Source organism: Mirounga leonina, unplaced genomic scaffold (genome assembly GCF_011800145.1).
Source record: "Mirounga leonina isolate KUSES-001 unplaced genomic scaffold, KU_Mleo_1.0 Mir_115, whole genome shotgun sequence".
Lineage (NCBI taxonomy): Eukaryota > Metazoa > Chordata > Mammalia > Carnivora > Phocidae > Mirounga > Mirounga leonina.
Window position 1 is genome coordinate 36076681 of NW_023270268.1, and position 21165 is coordinate 36097845.

The 21165-nt window shown below is 45.7% G+C and overlaps 1 protein-coding gene and 1 long non-coding RNA gene across 2 annotated transcripts in view; one reads left to right on the plus strand and one right to left on the minus strand.

Moving 5' to 3' along the window:
- The window catches only part of CLSTN2 (calsyntenin 2), a 597522-nt gene extending 585008 nt beyond the window's left edge, over nucleotides 1-12514 (plus strand). Inside the window, exons 13-17 of the mRNA XM_034995881.1 lie at nucleotides 6628-6798; nucleotides 7225-7370; nucleotides 7481-7604; nucleotides 8293-8477; nucleotides 10281-12514. Coding sequence (XP_034851772.1) covers nucleotides 6628-6798; nucleotides 7225-7370; nucleotides 7481-7604; nucleotides 8293-8477; nucleotides 10281-10478 — 824 coding nt within the window. The 3' untranslated portion in view covers nucleotides 10479-12514. The remainder of the gene's footprint in view (nucleotides 1-6627; nucleotides 6799-7224; nucleotides 7371-7480; nucleotides 7605-8292; nucleotides 8478-10280) is intronic.
- Nucleotides 1-21165, minus strand: part of LOC118004512 — a 93790-nt gene that overhangs the window by 34317 nt on the left and 38308 nt on the right. The window lies entirely within an intron of this gene.

The window sequence follows — 21165 nt, forward strand, 5'->3', positions numbered from 1 at the left end:
TAGAATATCTTCAAATCTGGGATTGTGATGCCTCCAGTTTTGTTTTCCTTTTTCAAGATTGCTTTGACTATTTGGGGTCTTCTTTGATTCCATACAAATATTAGGATTGTTGTTATAGTTCTGTGAAAAATGCTGTCAGTGTTTTGATAGGGATGCATTAAATCTGTAGATTGCTTTGGATAGTATGGACATTTTAACAATATTTGTTATTCCAATCGATGAGCATGGAATGTCTTCCCTTTTGTGTCATCTTCAGTTTCTTTCATCAATGTTTTATAGTTTACAAGAGTACAGGTCTTTTACCTCCTTGGTTAGGTTTATTCATAGGTATTTTATTATTTTTGATGCAATTGTAAATAGGATTATTTTCTTTTTAAAGATTTTATTTAGAGAGTGCAAATGAGAGAGAGAGCGCACATGGGTGGTGGGGGGGGAGGGGCAGGGGGGAGAGGGGTAAGCAGATGCCCAACTGAGTGGGGAGCCTGATGCAGGGCTCAATCCCAGGACCCTGGGATCATGACCTGAGCTGAAGGTAGACATTTAACCAACTGAGCCACCCAGGTGCCCCAAATGAGATTGTTTTCTTAATTTCTTTTTTCTGCTGTTTTATTAGTGTATAGAAATGCAATAGATTTCTGTATACTGATTTTGTATCCTGCAACCATACTGAATTCATTATCAGTTCTGATAGTTTTTTGGTGGAGTCTGTAGGGTTTTCTAGGCATAGTATCATGTCAGCTGCAAATAGTCAAAGTTTTACTTCTTCCTTACCAACTTGGATGCCTTTTATTTCTTTTTGTTGTATGATTGCTCTGGCTAAGACTTCCAGTACTATGTTTAATAAAGTGGTAAGAGTGGATATTCTTGTCTTGTTTCCAATCCTAGTGAAAAGCTCTCAGTTTTTCACCAATCAGTATGATATACCTGTGGGTTTTTCCTATATGGTCTTTATTAAGTTGAGGTATCTTCCCTCTAACCCTACTTTCTTGAGGGTTTTTTTATCATGAATGGATGTTGTACTTTGTCAAATGCTTTTTCTGCATCTATTGAAATGATCATATGGTTTTCATCCTTTTCTCTTGATGTGATGTACCACATTGATTGATTTGTGAATACTGAACCATCCTTGCATCCCAGGAATAAATTCAACTTGATCATGGTGACGGATTTCTTTAATGTATTGTTGGATTCGGTTTGTTAATATTTTGTTGAGGATTTTTGCATCTATGCTCATCAGGGATATTGGCCTTAGTTTCCTTTTTTTTTTTTTTTTTAAGATTTTATTTATTTGACAGAGACACAGTAAGAGAGGGGAACACAAGCAGGGGGAGTGGGAGAGGGAGAAGCAGGCTTCCCGCTGAGCAGGGAGCCCAATGCAGGACTCGATCCCAGGACCCTGGGCTCATGACCTGAGCTGAAGGCAGACGCTTAACGACTGAGCCAGCCAGGCACCCCAGCCTTAGTTTTCTTTTTTGATAGTGTCTTTGGTTTTGGTATCAGGGTGATGCTGACCTCATAGAATGAATTTGGATGCTTTCCTTCAATTTTTTTTTGAATAGTTTAAGAATCTTCTTTAAATGTTTGAAAGAATTCACCTGTGAAGCCATGTGGTTCTGGACATTTGTTTGGAGGTTTTTGATTACTGATTCAATTTCATTGCTGGTAATTGGCATGTTCAAATTTTCTATTTCTCCCTGCTTCTGTTTTGGGAGGTTATATGTTTCTAAGAATTTATCTATTTCTTCTAGAGGTTATCTAATTTGTTGGTATATGATTTGTTACACACATTCTCTTATAAACCTTTGTATTTCTGTGGTATTGGCTATTATATCTCCTCTTTCATTTCTGATTTTATTTTAGCTCTTTTGGGGGTGGGGAATGAATGTAAAGGTTTATCAATTTTCTTGATCTTTTCAAAAAACCAACTCCTGGTTCACTGATCTATTGTTTTTTCTAGTTATCTATATCATTTATTTCTGCTCTAGTCATTATTACTTCCTTCTGCTAGCTCTGGGTTTTGTTGTTCTTTTTCTAGTTCCATTAGGTGAAAGTTGATTATTTGAGATTTTTCTTTCTTCCTGAGGTAGGCCTGTATTGCTATAAATTTCCCTTTTAGAACAGCTTTTGCTGCATCCCAAAGATTTTGGATTGTTGTGTTTTCATTTGTCTCCATGTATTTTTTTATTTCCTCTTTATTTCTTTGTTGACCCATTGATTGTTTAGTAGCACATTACTTAATGTGGTCTTTCCAGATTTTTTTCTTGTGGTTGATTACTAGTTTCATAGCATAGTGGTCAGAAAAGATGCATGGTATGACTTCGATCTTTTTGAATTTGTTGAGGCTTGTTTTGTGGCCTAATATGTGATCTATTCTGGAGAATGCGCCATGCGCACTTGAAAAATGTATATGCTGCTGTTTTAGGATGGAATGTTCTGAATGTATCTGTTAAATCCATCTGGCCCAATGTGTCATTCAAAGTCACTGTTTCCTTGATGATTTTCTGTTTGGATAATGTATCCATCAATGTAAGTGAGGTGCTGTAGTCCCCTACTGCTATTGTACTACTATCAACTACTTCCTTTATGTTTGTTACTAGCTGCTCTGTGTATTTGGGTGCTCCCATGTTGGGTGCATATTTACAATTGTTATATCTTCTTGTTGGATTATTTCCTTTATGATTATGAGAATGTCCTTTGTCTCTTGTTACAGTCTTTGTTTTAAAGTCTATTTTGTCAGAACTATTGCTATTCTGGCTTGCTTTTCACTTCCATTTGCATGATACATGCTTTTTCATCCCTTCACTCAATCTGCATGTGTTTTTAGGTCTAAAATGAGTCTCTTGTAGGCATTATAGAGATAGGTTTTGGTTTTTTATCCATTTCATCACCCTGTGTCTTTTTATTGGAGCATTTAGTCCTTTAACATTTAAAGTAATTATTGATGGGTATGTACTTTTTGCCATTTTGTTACTTGCTTTATGGTTGTTTTTGTAGTTCTCCTTTGTTCCTTTCTTCTCTTGCTCTCTTCTCACATGGTTTGTTGGCTTTCTATAGTGATCTACTTGGATTCCTTTCTCTTTATGTTTTGCATATCTATTCTGGTTCTTGATTTGTGGTTATCATTAGGTTTGTGAATAACATCTTCTGCATGTAGCAGTCTATATTAAGTTGTTGGTCACTTAAATTTGAACACGTTCTTTACTCCTCCCTCCCACCCCCACATTTTAGGTACATGGTGTCATACTTTATATCCTTTTATTTTGTGAGTCCCTTGACTGATTTTTATAGATATACTTTATTTTTACTGCTTTTGTGCTTACCTTTTTTACTCTTTATGATCTTTTCTTTCCACTCAGCAAATCGCCTTTAACATTTCTTGTAGAGCTGATTTAGTTGTCATAAATTCCTTTAACTTTTGTTTTTCTGGGAAACTCTTTACCTCTCCTCCTATTCTGAATGATAACCTTGCTGGTTAGAGTACTCTTGGCTGCAGATTTTTTCCTTTCAGCACTCTGAATATATCATGCCACTCCCTTTTGGCCTGCAACCTTTTTACTAAAAAATTAGCTGATAGCCTTATGGGTTTTCCTCATACGTAACTGCTTTCTTTTCTCTTGTTGTTTTTAAGATTCTCTCTTTGTGGTGCCTGGATGGCTCAGTCAGTTAAGTGCCTGATTCTTGGTTTTGGCTCAGGTACTGATCTCAGGATAGTGAGATCAAGCCCATGTCAGGCTCTACATTGAGCATGGAACCTGCTTAAAATTCTCTCTCCCTCTGCCCTTCCCCTGGTGCTCACTTGCTCTCTCTAAAAAATAGTAATAGGGGCACCTGGGTGGCTCAGTTGGTTAAGTGTCTGCCTTCAGCTCAAGTCATGATCCCAGGGTCCTGGGATCAAGCCCCACATTGGGCTCCTTGGTCAGCGGGAAGCCTACTTCTCCCTCTCCCTCTGCCTGCTACTTTCCCTGCTTATGTGCTCGCTCACTCACTCTCTCTCTCAAATAAATAAATAAAATCTTAATAAAATTCTCTATGACTATTCTTTGCCATTTTATTATGTGTCTTGGTGTGGACCTCCTTGGGTTTTGTTGGGGTCCCTCTGCTTCCTGGATCTGGATTTGTTTCCTCCCCCAGATTTAGGGAATTTTCAGTTGTAATTTCTTCAAGTAAATTTTCTGCCCCCTTTTTCTCCACTTTCTGGCTCTTTATAATGCAAATGTTATTATGTTTGATGGTGACACTGAGTTCCCTAAGTCTCTCTCCGTTTTTTTTTTTTCTCCCCCTCTGTTCAGGTTGATTGCTTTCCATTACTCTGCCCTCCAGGTCGCTGATCTGCTTCCTCTAGTCCATGTATTCCCTCTAGTGTATTTTTAATTTCATTTATTGAGCTCTTTATTTCTAATTGGTTGGTTGTTTTTTGTCTGTTGAAGGTCTCGCTGAGGTCCTCCACTCTTTTCACCAGTCCATGGAGTGTCTTTATGACCATTATTTTAAATTCTTTATCAGGGATATTATTCTTCATTTTTGTTTAGGTCTCTTGCTTGTGATTTTGTTCTGTTCTTTCATTTGGGACATATTCCTCTCCCCTCATTTTGTCTAACCCTCTGTGTGTTTCTGTGTGTTGGGAAAGTCAGCAAGGTCTCTTGCTCTTGAAAGTAGTGGCCTAATGAAGATGTCCTGTAGTGCCCTGCAGTGTCCCCACTCACCAGGATCAGTACTTCAGGAGTATCTCCCATGTGCGTGTTTTTTTATGACCTACTGCTGTGGATGAGCTGCTTTTGCCTTCAGTCCAGTGGTCTGCAATGGCTTTCTTGGCCTATTGTGAGCAGGATTTGGTCTCTGTGGTGGTAGCCAGTCTGGGCCTGCCTTGAGCTGAAGTCAGATCAGGCATTTGCCAGAAATGCATTAACATCGAACTGCAGGGTACTTTCCCTGTGTTGTTCCTTAAGATTTTATTGGTGGGTGGAACCTGTAGTCAGACCAGATGTCTGCCCCCAGCCTACTGCTGGGGCCAGTTTGGTATGCATGGTTATCTTCCCCTCTCCCCAGGGCAGGAATCACTTTGGATTGGTGCTGGTCCCTTTCAGGGCAGCTTACACAGTGCCAGGTTTGTGGCACCACTTTGGCTGGGCTCTGGCCAAGGTCATATTGGAGGGGGCTGATCAGCAGGAGAACCTGGTGCAGGTGTGCTGTAGGAGGGAACACGGAGTGCAGGCCGGGCTGGAGGGGGCATGTCTGCAGGAGAACCTGGGGATCATTTCACTGTTAGCAAGTTAGATAGCACATGTTGGCACTGTGCTGGTTCCCTCGGGTGTCTATGTGTCTCGGCTGAGGAGCAGGGGAGGGAAATGGTGCCACATGCCCCTTTGTTCCTGGAACTTTCAGCACATGCTCGCCCATATACCCCAGGCATTTTTCAAACTGCTGCTTCTATGTTGTATCTCCACAGGCTGTTTGTTGTGCTGTCTCTATAAGGGCAAGGACTGAGTTTCCTCTCACCTCCTGCCTCTCCCAGAGCCAAGCCCACGGATTTTTTAATGTTCCAGGTGTTAAGCACTTCTGCTTGTAACAAATCATGAAATTATGCCCGGCTGGTTTTCAAAGCCAATTATAGGTATTCGTCTTCCCTGTGCCTGGGGTGTTTGGTCGCCTGTGTGTTTCACCTTTCTATGTCTGTGGCATTCCTCCTTCCTGCAGACCCATTTAGCTCCGGACTATGTCTCTGCCCTTCCTACCCTCTTTCATGTGGCCTCTTCCCTACATTTAGTTGTGGAGTTGGTTCTGCCAGTCTTCAGGTTGTTTTCCGATTTACACCGATGTGGTATTATCTAGGTATATCAGTGGGAAGAGGTAAACTAGGGTCCTCCTACTCTGCCATCTTCCCCAGAAGTCCCAATACTTTTAAGTTAGGACTGCCAACGTGTGCAGCATTCGAATACTCAGACGTCCCTCTGGAAAATTTGGGGTCACAAAATCAGGCCAGGATTGCTAGACTGACCAAAAGATTGCCAACTAACCAGTTTACTTAATCATTTTATTATATTATCTCCATAATATAATTGTTTATAATAATTATAAATATAATAATATGCTCCATATGAGCCCCTGGGTTAGACACTGAGGAGTTGGTCATAATAAACAAACAAACAAAAAAGTGCTACTGCCCTGGAAAAACTCAGGGTCTGCCGGGGTGACAGATATACACACCACGATCACATGGGGAAAACTAGGACAGCATGGTAGAAGGGCACTTATATCTGGCCCCAAATGAGAACTATCGCTTATTGAGCACCTACTAGGTGCCAGACACTGTCTTTATTCCTCTCAAGACCCTCGCCCTCTTTACAGATGAGGAAATTGAGAGGTAGATAGTTCTCTAACACTGTGTCTTAGTAGCTGGTATTCAAATTCACATCTTTTGACTATTCATGCTCTTCACACAAATCCATGCCACCCAACCTCAGGGCATGCCTGGGCATTCGTCTGAGCCATGGAGGTGGTGGTTGGGATGGCACAGCCTCTTCTCCTGACTCAGCCTGACCCTGGCATGCAGTCACAGAGGAGGAAGAAGACATGCAAACCTGCTGAGTTGTCCTCATGCCTCTGTTTTCCATGTCTGTCTTCCCTCAGCCCCCAAATCAGCAGTCTTAGAAGAAATGCTTCACAACTTAGATTTCTGTGACATTTTGGTGATTGGAGGGGACCTGGACCCAAGACAGGAATGCTTGGAGCTCAACCACAGTGAGCTCCATCAGCGACACCTGGATGCCACCAATTCCACAGCAGGCTACTCTATCTATGGTAAGACCACACTCAGCCCCTTAACTGCGCTCTCATCACTCTCAGGCTGGAGTCATGAGTGTGATGGTGCTCTGTCACCTGTGGGGTCAGGTAGGGACCTTTGACCTCAGAGCATGGACTTCTAGCCCCTCTGTCAGTGAGCTACTTCAGCATCTTGAGGACCTCTTCTGCAGAAAGTAGGTGGATGCTTTCTCTTATAATATTTGACCTCAGCAAATATAGCATTTGACAGGCTGAGGCCATTCTGTTCAGAGTCCAATGTATCTGGAACTCCTTTGGGTCAGTTCAATTGGCTCCTTTGAATTCCTGTATCCATGCATTGTCTTCCCCTAAACATCTCAAGCTCTTACCCTGGACAAATTCAGGAGAACCACAAGTCCCAGAAGCCACATCCTGTATCCCCCATCTTCTACCTTCTTATGACAGGTGTGGGCTCCATGAGTCGCTATGAGCAGGTGCTGCATCACATCCGCTACCGCAACTGGCATCCAGGTTCCCTCGAGACCCGGAGGTTCAGAATCAAGTGCTCAGAACTCAATGGACGTTATACCAGCAATGAGTTCAACCTGGAGGTGAGTGGGTCCTTCCATCATTAGGGAATTTCAGAGTTACCCACTCGTTCCTCATTCATTTGGGTCCACCTGCCACCCTGGTCAGCAGCACCTCTCCCTGCTCTTCCTAGGTCAGCGTCCTCCATGAGGCCAGAGTCTCAGACAAGGAGCATGTCAACCACCTTATTGTGCAGCCTCCCTTCCTGCAGTCTGTCCACCACCCTGAGTCCCAGGGTAGCATCCAGCACAGTTCAGGTAGGTGGCCTGGGAGGAAGGACCTTAGGCTATCAGGCGGTCACTGTGATTCAAGACCATCCACTAACAGGTATGGTATGGCAGCCACAGGTGCCCAGAACTGGAGGGACCCAGGAATGGGAAAGCTGTGGGCCCTGCCTCTGAGGTACTCGCAGCCTCAGTCAGGGGCTAGGTAGGGAAAGAAGTTACGATATAACAGAGGTTAGTACAGAGTGCTAGGGCAAAATCTTCCAAGTCCTTTGAGGCCTAACTCAGAGCCACATCCTGTGCGAAGCTTTCGCTGAGCCCCTTCAAATGTGCCCTCTCGCTCTCACACACGCACACGTGCACACCATATTGCAGTCTCCCACCCTTACTTCAATTCTAGTCTTGCCATTTGTATTACTGTCTGGTGGATGCCGTGTCTGTCCCTATGAAATCTCTCAGTGGAAGCTGCCCCAGAATTAGAGGGGAAAGCAAAAGATAGAAGAGAACATCCATTCACCATTTGATTTATTCCTCACAAGTACCCATTATAGAGATGAAGAAAATGAAGCCCAGACAGGGTGAGATGCTGGCCCAGAGTTCTACAGCTGAGAAGTGGTAGGGCAGATTGTAACCTACACATGGATGTTTCATTCACACTCCATCCCAAGACTGAGCTAGTCCTTCTGTTCACCACGTCATGTGGATTCCTTCCTTGTTCCAGTGGTCCCAAGCATCGCCACAGTGGTCATCATCATCTCCGTGTGCATGCTGGTATTTGTCGTGGCCATGGGCATGTACCGGATCCGGATAGCCCACCAGCACTTCACCCAGGAGACAGAGGCTGCCAAGGAGGCTGAGATGGATTGGGACGACTCTGCGCTCACTATCACAGTCAACCCCATGGAGGTGATCCTCATGCAGGAGCTGGGATCTTGGGGCAGTATGCTTCCCCTCCCCCAGCTCCATCTTCCCTGTGCTGGAAGCCCAGCCCCACTGACCCTTGCCTTCTCTGAGCACCTTCAGCCCACTCAACCTGCATGGACCATACTTTCCCACCAGCTGCATTCACTGATTAAAAATGTGAATTGCTCTCACCCTACAAACAGAACCAGACATTTCTTAAGGCAAGCAGCCATGTGGTGTCTATCCCTTGCCTCCCCCATAGTATTTAATGCAGAGCTAACAAAGACTCAGTATTGAATTTTTTGATTAAGTGAGCTCTGCAGGCAGCATGGAGCAAAGCCATCTAATTTACACCGTTAAAGGTTCAGAACAGGTTAAAACAAAAGCACAACAGCAATACCTGCCATTCACTGAGCCCCCATCATGTCAGACACTGCACAGGGTGCTCTTTGTACACCACCCCATTTAATCTTCCCAACCCCCTGTGAAATAGAGGTTCTCATCCTTACTTCTCAAGGTGGGAACCAACTCAAAGTGCTCAAACTTCTCCAATATTCAAGTCAAGGTTGCTGGATCCTAAAGTCATCTCATTTCAGTTAGCCAGCAACCTCCAGCATCCACCCATGAGGGTCTAAGGCCCCAGGTCTAGACATACGAGTATCAAAGTTCTACAAGTGCCCTTTGGGCTGCCCATGGTTTCCTCGGTGGTGGTAGAGGCAGGAGTAGAAAAGCAGAGGAAAATCAGGAGTCACTGAGGAATGAAGATTCTCCCAGCATGGTCCCCCTGATATCCTAACCAGCATGCCAAGGTAGCTCAGCTTCTCCTAGCATAGGGTGTAGGTATGGTGCTAAGCGCTCCACTGTGGGGACACCAGCATTTCCACCCTCAGAGAGCTAGCAGTCTGAGTCCTGGGCACAAGTGTTCTTACCGAGGGCTAACGTGCTGATGCCAATGGTCAGTGAAGCAGGACTAGGGAGAGCCATCGAGGCTGGAGTGTTCAAGAATGATTTCCTAGAGGAGGTTAGCCTAAGGGAGGCCTTGAAGAATAGGTTAAGATGGAAGGGAGGGGTGGCAGGCAAGGTAGAAAAGAAGCCGCTCCAGGGAGGGGATGCAACCATGCAAGGGCATACATCTTCTATGGCTGTTTCATCAACTCAAGACATAAATCCAGAACTAAGATTTTGCTAGAGTCACCAAAAAGCTGGCGGGGGATGGGGCAGGAATGGAACTGGAAAAGAGTGGGGTTGAGTTTGAAGACACAAGCCTCAGCCAGTGAGGGGAGGCACAGAAAATGAGGACCATGAACCTTCCCTCCCGAAGGAGTATTTCTGAGAAGCAGCATACCTGAGTCTTGGCTTAGGAGGCCTTCTGCTCCCAGAGACTATGATGTCACCTGGGACCGGGCTGTATGCTTCTCCGTGAGAGAATAGCATTCGAGCTAACACTGAAGACGGGGAAAGCTCCATATAGACAGGCTCCAGAAATGCCAGAAAGTAAACCCTGGCCTGAAAGGTTTCCAAAGAAGAAAGGGACTGGCTCCGATGTCTTAGGTTTAAAACCCACAATGTACCTTGAGTCCAGGTCTGGGAATCCACTATTTCTTCTTGGTCCTTAGCCCTCGGATTTGCCTTTCACCAGAGGACCTCCTGTCCAGGAGCCTGTCCCCAGGGCCATGGGTTTAGTGGGAAGGGAAAGGCGTTCAAGGGGCCCAAAATGTTCCCTTAGTGGAGGAAGAAACATGTAAGTTCCAGAATGGTTTTTGCTCAGCCCCTGATGAGCATGTCCCTTCTCTCCCCGACATCCAGAAACATGAAGAACCAGGGCGTGGAGAAGAGGAAACTGAGGAGGAGGAAGAAGTAGAGGAAGACGTGAGCTCCAGCAGCAGTGAGTCAGAGGACAGCGAAGAGGAAGAGGAGGAGGAAGGGATGGGCAAGGGCAGACACGGGCAGAGTGGAGCCAGGCACACCCAGCTGGAGTGGGACGACTCGGCCCTGCCCTACTAGCAGCCCGCTGCCTGCGCTCACTCACGTGTCCCTTTTGTAAGCCCCACCCGATGTACACCCGAGTCTATCACATGTCGCCTCTGATTCCTATGACAGGTCTGGGCAGGCCTCCTCCAGCCTCCTGGAAGCCACCCTTTATGCCTTGGGCACTCCCTGTGTCCCAGCCCTGGGGAGGGTCCAAGACTCCCAGGGTCGTCATTAGTGGGGACTTCCAGGGGGACTTTGTCCTATAGCCCCCCACGTCTGCCTTGGGCTCACCCAGCATCCTGTCAGCCAGTCTGCAGAGTTCTGCCTGTGCAGGGGAGAAAGTCAGCCTTTATGTCACTCACCTTCCCCGGACTCCCTGTGCCCAGGGCCCTTGGGTTCCAGCTCACTGGGCGTGTACCTGCCCCCGTCTCCTCTTCCACACAGACCAGCAGATTCTCCTTCCCTGACTCTTCAGGTGGCTTCACATGGGCAAGGTGGTCAGACTTCACACACAAGAGATCTCCATTCTTAAAGGAAAGTCCTTGTTGAGGCAGAATTAATGTATAGGGAAAGGTTCACACACACGCATGCACACGCACTCATACACTCTCCCCAGTTTGGAGAGCCTTTCCCTTTGTCCTTTCTGACGCCACACAAGCTTAGATGAAAAGTCCAAAACCAAGAGGTCCTTGGCCACAGCAGAGTCTGGTCCCCAGCCAAAGCTGTCAGCCTGCCTTGGCTGCCACCACACAGCACAGGAACCAGGAAGCACTCCACAGAGGCACCGCCCCAGGCAACAGCGTGACAAGCCTGCAGCCAGGGACCAGAAGGAAGGGCGGATAGGATGAGCAGCTGGGCACCACGGCGGGCACAGATCTGGGGGATGGGGGTGGTGGGGTCTCCCCAGCCAGAGGCTGACAAGGCTTTCAGCATCTAGTCTTAGGGTACCTCATCACCGGTTTCACACTGTTTTACCTCTTGAGAAAATGCATCCCTCTCAGATGTGTTAGGACTATCATGAACTGTGCCGAATCTAAAATGAAAGTTTGAAGATTCGAATGCTAGGAATTAGGAGCATATCTGTGATAGGAACAGCTGCTGCTTTATTCTCATAAAAGGAGCAACGCTTTGGGTGGAGGGCAAATATATCTGAAAACCTAATTTCTTCTTGTTTTAATAAGAAAATCTTTTCCAACTCCATCCTAACATGCACACCTCATAAGAACTGTTGCTATGGTAACTTGTCTGTGCTCTTTTGTGACCAAGAGAATAGCAGGCAAAAACAGGGCCATTCTAGGACTTCCACAAGGCTCTGAGACCATCTTTGTTTTGAATGTCTCTGGCTTTGTCCTCTGTCTGTACAATCTGTCCCCGCCCTCCCCCAGCCCGTACTGGCACAGGCACAGAGCTGGCCCCTAGTCACAGTGGCATTCAGGTTCAAAAGAAAGTTGAGAATCTATTCATTCTACTCACCATGTCACCAAAACAGAGCTTAAGGGGGTCCACCATCAATGTCCTCTAGTTTGACCTCCATCCATGAGCAGTCCCTGCAACCTTCTGATTCAAGCAAACTACCTGATGCAGCTTTTCCCACCACTGATAGTGGTTTTTGCATATGTTTCCCTCCTTTGAGCCTCACCATAGTTCGGTCAGAGAGTTGGGACATCTATTGTCAGGCATATTTTGAGTAAACTGAGGTTCAGAGCTTCAGCACCTTGCTCAGAGTCATTTAGAGCTAGAGACAAGACCAGACTCCCCACCTTCTACTCTTGGTCCAGTGCCCACCCACCCCACTTCTACTTATATTCATATTTATACAGCTCACGGGCATTTCTGAGGACCTACTATGTGCTAAGCACTCAACCAGCAGCCCTACAAAATGCTAAAGCTGAGGAAGAGGAGCGCTTCCCCTCCGAGGATATAATCGTTGCAGAGGGGGACCCAACAGGCATAGAAATTATATGAAACAGACCCAGAGCTGGGAGAGAAGTCACAGGAGGAAGAGGCACACAATCAAACTGAATCAGTGCCCTAATTTTTCCCTTAGGGAAAAATGCAGGCAGAAGTTCGGGATTTTATATTTATATTCATTGAATGGAAACAGTCACTTCTGTGAATTCTCCCAACCAAAATGCCCTTTTCGTATCAGGCTGTGTCTGCACATCTACAAGGAGAAAATCTCTAACACTGCTTAGTCCCACCACTCCCTTGGTTAAATAAAAAAAGATTCTCCAGTTGGGCACTTAGGAGCTAACAATTCTCCCAAAATTATGGCAGTAAAACCAAATTTATGGTTCAAAACCCATTTTTTTTGTTATTCGTAAGAAATTTATTTTTTAATGTTTCAAGTTTTTAAATTCTAGTAAATTAACATATAGTGTAATATTAGTTTCAGGAGAATTCAGTGATTCATCACTTACATACGACACCCAGTGCTCATCACAACCAGTTCTTTTTCAACTGAATTTCCATTTAAAATTATAGGTCTGGTTTTCATGAGAGCACCTTGCAAGAGTCCTTTTGGTTTGGTTGGGGTGGGAAGGGGTTCCTCATGCCCTCTGGCTATCTCCAATGGCTGCATCACTTACTCATGGTTGAGTGGCCTATTTGGAGCATAATTTGGGGAGGGTATTGGGGGATCAGATAAAAGTGGCACTTGGCTAAGGACACAGGGTTGAATCATTTGTGACTAGATTGATGTAGAGAAATAATGGAAACAAGTCAGGACCCTCTCCATCAACTCCTGTTGTGCGAAGTCAGACTGCATGTCAGCTCCACAAACGAAGCATAATAATACTGCTGGGTCAATGGGCATTTATCATGTTCCCAACACCCTACTCAACAAGAAGGAGTGGTTATATAAAAGTAGAAGCTTCAGGGACTATTCAGGTGAGTGGCGAGTAATGTAAGTTGCCCTCCACCAGATATTCTAATGAGTGAAAAAGGTCATTAATCAGCCCAGCATTTTCCAGGTTCCATATGCTGGTATCTGGGAACCAGAACTCCCAGATGGCCCAGACACCGTGTGGCGTCTCATCCAGACATCAGAAGCAGCAGATGCAGGCTCATACCCCAGAGGAACAGCTGACCAGGTTGGCCAAAGGCCAGACCATTGCTTATCTTGCCAAGAAGATGACCAGATTCTGCTCTCTGGAGCTGGAAAATAGATAGGCTGAAACCTCTCAAGTGATTCGGGTGACAGGGAGGAAGAGGAAGACAAGGTTGAAATGGAAAAGGCCAGTATAGAATGAGCTGCCCAATGGAGTAAAGCAATCAACTAGTTGGTCACCCGTCTTAAAGAATACCAAAAGTATATTCTAGTAGGTTAATCAAATGCTTTAAATCTGACCAAGGCCCAAACTTATGTAGATAACAAAAATGTAATTTGAGCGGGATCTTATTTCATTACCACTTTCTTGAATGTTCTCAATCATCCTATCAAGCAGGGTTTAGACCACACATCTCTGCAGGTAGCAAGAGCTGTACCTTGTGGACGCAGACCCTCTAGGGAGAGGGCTCCTGGTGGGAAGCAATGTCCTCCAGGCCTGTACATACAGCAGATGTCAGCAAATTTTATCTATAAAGAGCCAGACAGTAAATATTTGGGGCTTTGCAGGCCATATGGTCTCTATTGCAAGTATTCAAATCTGCCACTGTAGCATGAAACAAACCACAGACAATACATAAATGAATGGATACGGCTAATGTTCCAAAAAAAATTATTTATGAACACTAAAAAAGCAAATTGAATTCATATATTTTCACATGTCATGAAATTTTATTACTTTTTGATTTTTACTTTTTGACCATTTAAAAAATTAAAAAACTCTTCTGAGCCCATGGGCCATACAAAATCCAGCAGCCTGCCAGATCTGGCCTGTAGGTCATAGTATAAACACCTCTACCATACGTTCAAGGAAAGCAGCCTTCCCATTTACCAAGGGAAAGTAGATTGCTATCTTAGACCCTTCCTTCAACTACCCAGGGGTCTTTGCCTCCAAAATGAACAACAACTCCATAGTCCTTAGTTAGGCTCTTTTAAATGTCCATGTCCCAGCAAGAAAATGACAACAAAAAACACCTGGTTCTGGTCAAATTGACTTGGACACAGGCAAGCAGTCATGCAGAATGCCAAGCCCTGGCTATAGGAACTGTGACCACTGAGCGCCAACCGGCTTGAGCTCAGGGGCAACTCCCAGACCCAGAGCCTTCCCAGCACAACTCAGCCCATAATGATTTCTAAGCGGGGGTGTTCATTATCTGACTGATTTCCATTTCAGCCCCGTTCATGCCATTGCTCTAAAAATGATCCTGAAGACTTCTGACTGTTTAAATCAATAGCAACATAATCAGTAGAAAGCCCTACCCAGCACATTTCAAAATTAGCAGTCTTTATGGCTCTATGATTCAATATTAGCAAGAGGAAAAGAGGACTTTTTCTTAACCATCCTCTCATTGAAATTAACCAAATCAGTTTTACAAAAAAAGTGAGAGAGTGAGTTTAATTCTTTGAAAGAATTTACAAGTGAAAAGTAGATGATTTTCAGGTAAGATCATTCTCAGGCCTTTGGGGGATCCTCCAAGCCCCTGCAAAATACTCTGGAGGGCTACGGATGGTACAGGATCCTCTATCTGCATCAGACTTTTATCAAGGCTGACAAGCCAAAGCCCTTGGCACAATTTTTATGTAATCACTTTCCGCTGCCCAGCTGTAGGCAAAGGAAATGAACAGTGAAAGTCTTGAAGTCTACTCCAGTACCTTCATTTCCCTGCCTTTATTTTATTTTATATATTTATTCTGTACCTACTTTATAGATCTTGTTCTAGTTTTCTTTATGATGCCAACTACAAAGGAGAGTTGGCTTTACAAGGGCTATAGATTAGAAGTCAAACTTGACTCTACCCCAAGACAACACAAAGAGACACAAGAAGTACCTCCACCAGCACCCCAGAAAGCAATCAAACATTCCCTGGATGCCATTAGTGAACAGATGGGATTCTGTGTTTGTAGCTACGTTCAATGTAATTCAGCAAATCCTTGCTGAGTGCCCATGGTGTGCCAGGCCCTGTGCCAGAAACGGGGGAAAGGTGGATGACTGAGGTGTGGCCCTGCCCAGGCGGGTCTCCCGGGCTCATGAGCTGTTGGCATGCTTCCTTTACGGTGTTGGAGGCTGTCTGAGAGCAGTTGGGACAGGTGTAGGCAGAAGTTTAGAGTTGAGGGAGGTGGGTAACTTGCTTTGGCAATTCTCCATCCTAAGTCAGATGGCAGGTGTGATTCTGGGAGCCCTCGAACACATTGCCAAGGTCAAAAGAGGAGAGCCCTGGGGAAGCAGGCAATGCTTCCCTAGATGTTTCTAATTCTGCCCCAGCCCGACCCAGGTCACTTATGGATGAAAGCCAGTCACCCTGCCTACAAGGTGAGTATCACATGGCTGAAGGCTGAGATTCAGTGAAACTAGGCCAAAGGAAGTTCTTCAGTATGAAGAGCAGGCAGGCAGACCTGGAAAGTAAGCCAGGTACAGGGGCCTCCATGTGCCAAGTTCCAAAGACATGAAAAGCCTGATGTGAGGGTGCACCCCTGAGGCCTAAAGTCAGAGCTGAGGAGAGAAGAAGGGCTCTGACTTTGCAGGACCTGCTAAGGGGCCACAGGACACTAGAGAGCAGAGGTTCTTAAGGTGCATCCCTGGGCCAGAGCATCACCTGGGGATGAGTGAGAAATGCAAATTCTTGGGATCCACCCAAGAGCTACTGAATCAGAAACCAGGGTGGGGCCCAGCAGTGTGTGTTTTAAGGCTCTCTAATCCTGATGCACTCTAAGGTTTGGAAACCACTGATGTAGAGAATGAGAGTGACTTTCACTGGCCCTGGGAGGAGAGGATTAATAGGATAAGAAAGTCCATTACTAGTGTAGAAGAGAGGGGGTCAAAGCAGAGCTCCCCATGAACCGTCCAGGGCCCTCCAGACTCTCTCTAGTCCATACTCCCTGAAGCAGTGATTTCAAGGAACTTTGGGCCTAGTCCCAACTTCATTCCTCCCCTGGGGCAGGAGCCACCTCCTGCTGGTCTGGCCCCTTTCATCCTAGAGACAGACACAGTCCAGGGGAGGCTGTAGTGAGGCTACCCATCCCTAGGGAGGCTGCCTTCCAGATTCCCATTGATGAGCAGCCTCCTGAAGGGCCATATTTTAGGGGAAATGATTAAACTGTAGCAGTGTCCCTACATCAGCAGGAGAACTGGTCCCCACACAGCATGTATGCTGTGGAGCCATCAGGGCCTACAGACAGTGGAGTGGGGCCATCTAAGGGCTGGAAGGGAACACAGACACATGGCCTTGGAGAGCTCATGCCTGCTGTTCAGTTCCTAAGAATCCAGTTCCCTCTTGATTAGAGGCACATTCCTGGTCCTATCTGCCCCGGCCTTGCTGAGTTCTCCCCCAAATGCCCTAAAGGATACCTCCATTTCTCCAGCCCAGTTTATGAAAAGGTCTTCTGATTAAATGCCCAACCAATCCCCTGAGAACACAGTGACTATATCAAGAACCACCATCTCCAACACATTAGATTATGCTAAGAAGAACCAACAGAGTTTACCAGTTGTTTGTGAGAAGCATGGGAGAGAGCAGACCCAAGAGGGGGAAGGAAAGTTTCTTCATGTTCGTGTCACTTCAGTCCAGAATAACTTTCTTTATAGCCTGGCCTCTCTTTCTGAATTCTCTGATGTGACATCTCTTTCCCAAGACCTTAAGACAATTTTGTTTCCCTGAAGTTAAGTCACTTATTACAAAGCCCCCCATGGGACAAAAGGACAAGGAATGGCATGATAGGACATAGGTGGAGAGCCTCAGACAGTTCTGGGAGCAGGATGGGCTCCATTCCCATTGGCAAGCTTAGATCTGTGTCCAGTCAGAAGTCTCGGCAGCTCCAATATAGCCAGGACACGAGGCAGAGAGAGGGAGTAGGAGGAGCATTTACTGGGAAGACTGGGCACAGAGGAGACACCCAAGGTGTGTCACTGTGCAGGCCACACCAGCCATTCACATTTGTCAGAAACAGGAGAACTGTGTCCCAACATCAGCTAGTCCCTCCCATTCTGAGCAGTGGAGAGGAGCTGCTACCTCTGGACCATGGAGGTGATACATCTTCAGAGTCCGGGACCCATTCCATGAGAACTGGCCATTGAATGAAATGGAACCACAGTGCTCAAGCACCCACCGGGGACCCTGACCAGGCCCCAGAAAACATGGCTGTGTGAGGCTGATGGCCCCTCAGCTCCTGCTGCCTCTGCTGTCACAGGCTCCCTCGTCAAGGCAAGAGTCACTCACCTACCCCAGCGCTGTGGGTGACTAGTACAGCACCTGGCCCACAGCACGGGCTTGGTAAGTGGTGAATTAAACAGAATACCAGAGATCACCTGACCTCAGCAAATGGACAGGATGCGAAAAATTAAGATGCTTCAAAAAAAAAAAAAAAAAAGACTCCACCATCATTTCTCTTAATATATAGGTCGGGATCCTTCATAAAATCAGAGCGAGGAGGAGTGGAAGTACATAGAGGGGCAGAAGAACAGGAATGGGGTTGTTGGATAGCGGCCCCTTCCTATCTATAACAGTAAAAGGTGCCCCTAAGCACGGAGCAGTTGGAGGGGCCTTGATAAGCCCTCTAGGTCCTGGGCAACGTCCTGAGAGGGGGTCCTAGTTAATGACCCAGTCCTGTGATGCTCTGCAGCCCCTTTTACCAGATTCGCTGCAGAGGTCTGTCAAGGTGAAGCTCAACCCCCAACAGACATAAGAAAAGAGGACAACAGACGTGAGAAGAGCCAAAACGCAGATGGTGTATATTAATCCCAGGTGAAAGAAATGTGCTGGCTTTAACATTTGTTCGCTTTTATCTTGAAATGAAAATGCATCTCTGCTGCCCAGACCCTTTTCTGAGCATTTCAGAACAGAAATGGGACACACACACTCACTCATGGTAAGGGTTCTTTCCCCAGCAGAAAGAGCTATCGGAGAAAGGAGCCCACAGGTTGTGTCTGTGTGCAGGAGCAGATAACCAACCACAGGTCCCAGCTAGAGTCCAGCCCTGTGAAAAAGGGAAGGGAAAGGCCAGGAAACAGCTGTCCTTAGGAAGGGTTTGTTAGGGCCTCTGTGACAAAGGGCTCCACTTGGGCCTGTGGGTCACAGAGAGGAATATGATGTGCACACCCCTGCAGACAAAAGTCCGTCCATCCTGGGCAATGTGGAACACACCCCCAGCTCCTCCCTCCGCAAAGGAGCCGCCAATGTGTAGGATTCAGAAGAGGCCACGTACATCTTCACTTGTACACTTCAAATGGTGGAAATAAGGCAAATGCTTTTCGGAGATTAGGAAGTTAGACTTGATACCCAGGGCTGATCACTCAAAAGGCAAAGAGAGAGAGATTGAGGGGAAAGCAGACTCAGAGTTAGAGAGGGAACAGGCAAGGCTGGAGAAGAGTGACAGAACACGAACGTGCTCACCCAGGAAGCCAGAGCATTGCTCTCAACTGAAAGCTCTATCCAAGTTTCAGCAAACTATGGGGAAGCCTGGCCCTGTGACCCAGGGGCAGTCAAATCCATGCCTCCAAACTCAGCCCTGTTTGAAGGTGATTTCATTCTTAACTGAACTAGTCATGATGGATCAATCCACCTGATTGCTTCCAGCCTGACCTTGGTGGCTTCCAAAAAAGTTGTTGGTGCCCTGAGCTGGACAGCTTGGAAGGAAATTGAAGAAAACCAGCTGGCGAATAAGAAAAGAAACTGCATGTAGAAGTTGGTTGTTTTCAAAGAAATCTGTAGGTATTAAGAGTCAGGTGTGTTATGTTATTGGCATGGGCATTATAAATGTCAAGGAGGTAAGATTCAGAATGACTTGGTGGGGTACTCGTTTGGAAAATTAGTTTATGTGTTAAAGATAAGTTATGAGGAACAAATAGGCTAAGGACAGCGATTTATGTGTGCCATATACATCTATATAGACATCTATATATATATATAGACATAAAATACAGAAATGAGTCAGATATAAAGATGTCAATGATCCCAACACATTTTCAATTCCTTAGAAGTGCAGGTTTGGATGTTACACTTTTTCTTATTGTCCTCACTTACTTTTAGCTCTCAAAGCACTGGGAACAGTGCCTGGCACATAGTAGGAGTTTGGTAAGCACTGGGAAATGGAAGGTCCAGCTTGTCACTACATGGTAAACACTCAGTACTCGCTATACATCAAATGAGCCATAGGGAAGCAGGTCAGCCACATCCCCCTCCTAGATCATCACAACCCAGCTAAGGAGAGGCCTTCCTGAACTGACCGATTCAGAGCAATGTCCAGCCAGCTGCAGGCACTGGGCCTGGCTCTTGCCAGGATGCTGTACATAGTGGGTATCACTTAGGATGCTACACATAGTGGGTTTGTATCACTTAGACAGGATTCTCTGCACATAGTGGGTCTGTATCACTTAGACCTTATCTGCATAACACCTAACAAGCTATTTCTACAGGGAATAGGGCTGGGGGCTCTCCTCCTATTGCATCTGACATTTCCTAAACACTTGGTGCAATGCTGTGGAGTTCTGCCAACTTCGGGCACAATTTGAGAACTAAATGTAATGATTCTGGGCTCAGCCAGTCTAAGAGGTTTAGTGATTTCTTCTCTCAGCCCTTCCCATCGTCCATATCTGGAGATGCCACCTCAAGGGGTAGGCCAGTGTGTGCCTGACGCATGTCAGACTTCTGAGTTCTTCCAGCTGCCTCAAACAAATAAATCCTTTTAGTCTAGAAAATGTGTTTATTTGCTAAATATACTATTGTGTATGATGTGAAACAATGCAAACTTTGGACTATCTTGTTAGGAGGACTGTATGCATTTATATAATTTAATTTCAGGAGAGCATGTTGTCATCTTGCTCAGTGAATGAGGCTGCACAATCAAAGATGATCAGAGAAAATGCCCCCTCCCCTCCCCACACCTCTCAGCCCCACCCCTCATGGAGCCCCTGCCTATTTGAGCTGTCCTGTCCACTCCAGGCTGATGCAGAGTGAAGGGCGCTGAGAATCGCCATGTATATAAAGCTACAGGAAGAAAATAAGAACCACCACAGGAATCTGTTGGGCTTCTTCCCATAACTGTGATTTTACCCATGTTTCAGTCACAAACTTTAAATTTCTAACAATTAAGATTCTTGCAGTTTCCAAGTAATTTGTTAAATGCCTATTCGACACAGACAGATATTTATTTTCAGCCTTGACTTGTAAATGCCTACAAACTGATTCATGCTGGTGGTCGTTACGACACTTCCTGTGAATTGGTGAATAAATATGATTTTAGAATTTCACAGTAAAGATGACCCCTGAGAGTTTTTATCCTTCAGACTATTTGATGAGGTGAGGCGCTGAGAACTGCTTAGCTGGGTCAACATTCTCTGGAGCTCCGTCCTAAATCCTTGTGTGTGGAAGAGAAGGGTGTGGGACCCGAGAAATGGTGACATGGCGAGCTGGGCCCCCATGAGGCCTTCATCGGGGCACCCTGTTATATACCCAGAACACAACTCGGCAGCCTTGTTACTGGAGACCAGTACTAAGACAAGTCTCATGTACTTCCTGAGGGCCTACAAAGTGCTGGAGCCTTACATGTCTGGTCTTAATTCTTGAAGCAGGCAGTTCTCAGTAGTAACGTGAAGGTGAGATTCAGAGGATCTATGGGCAT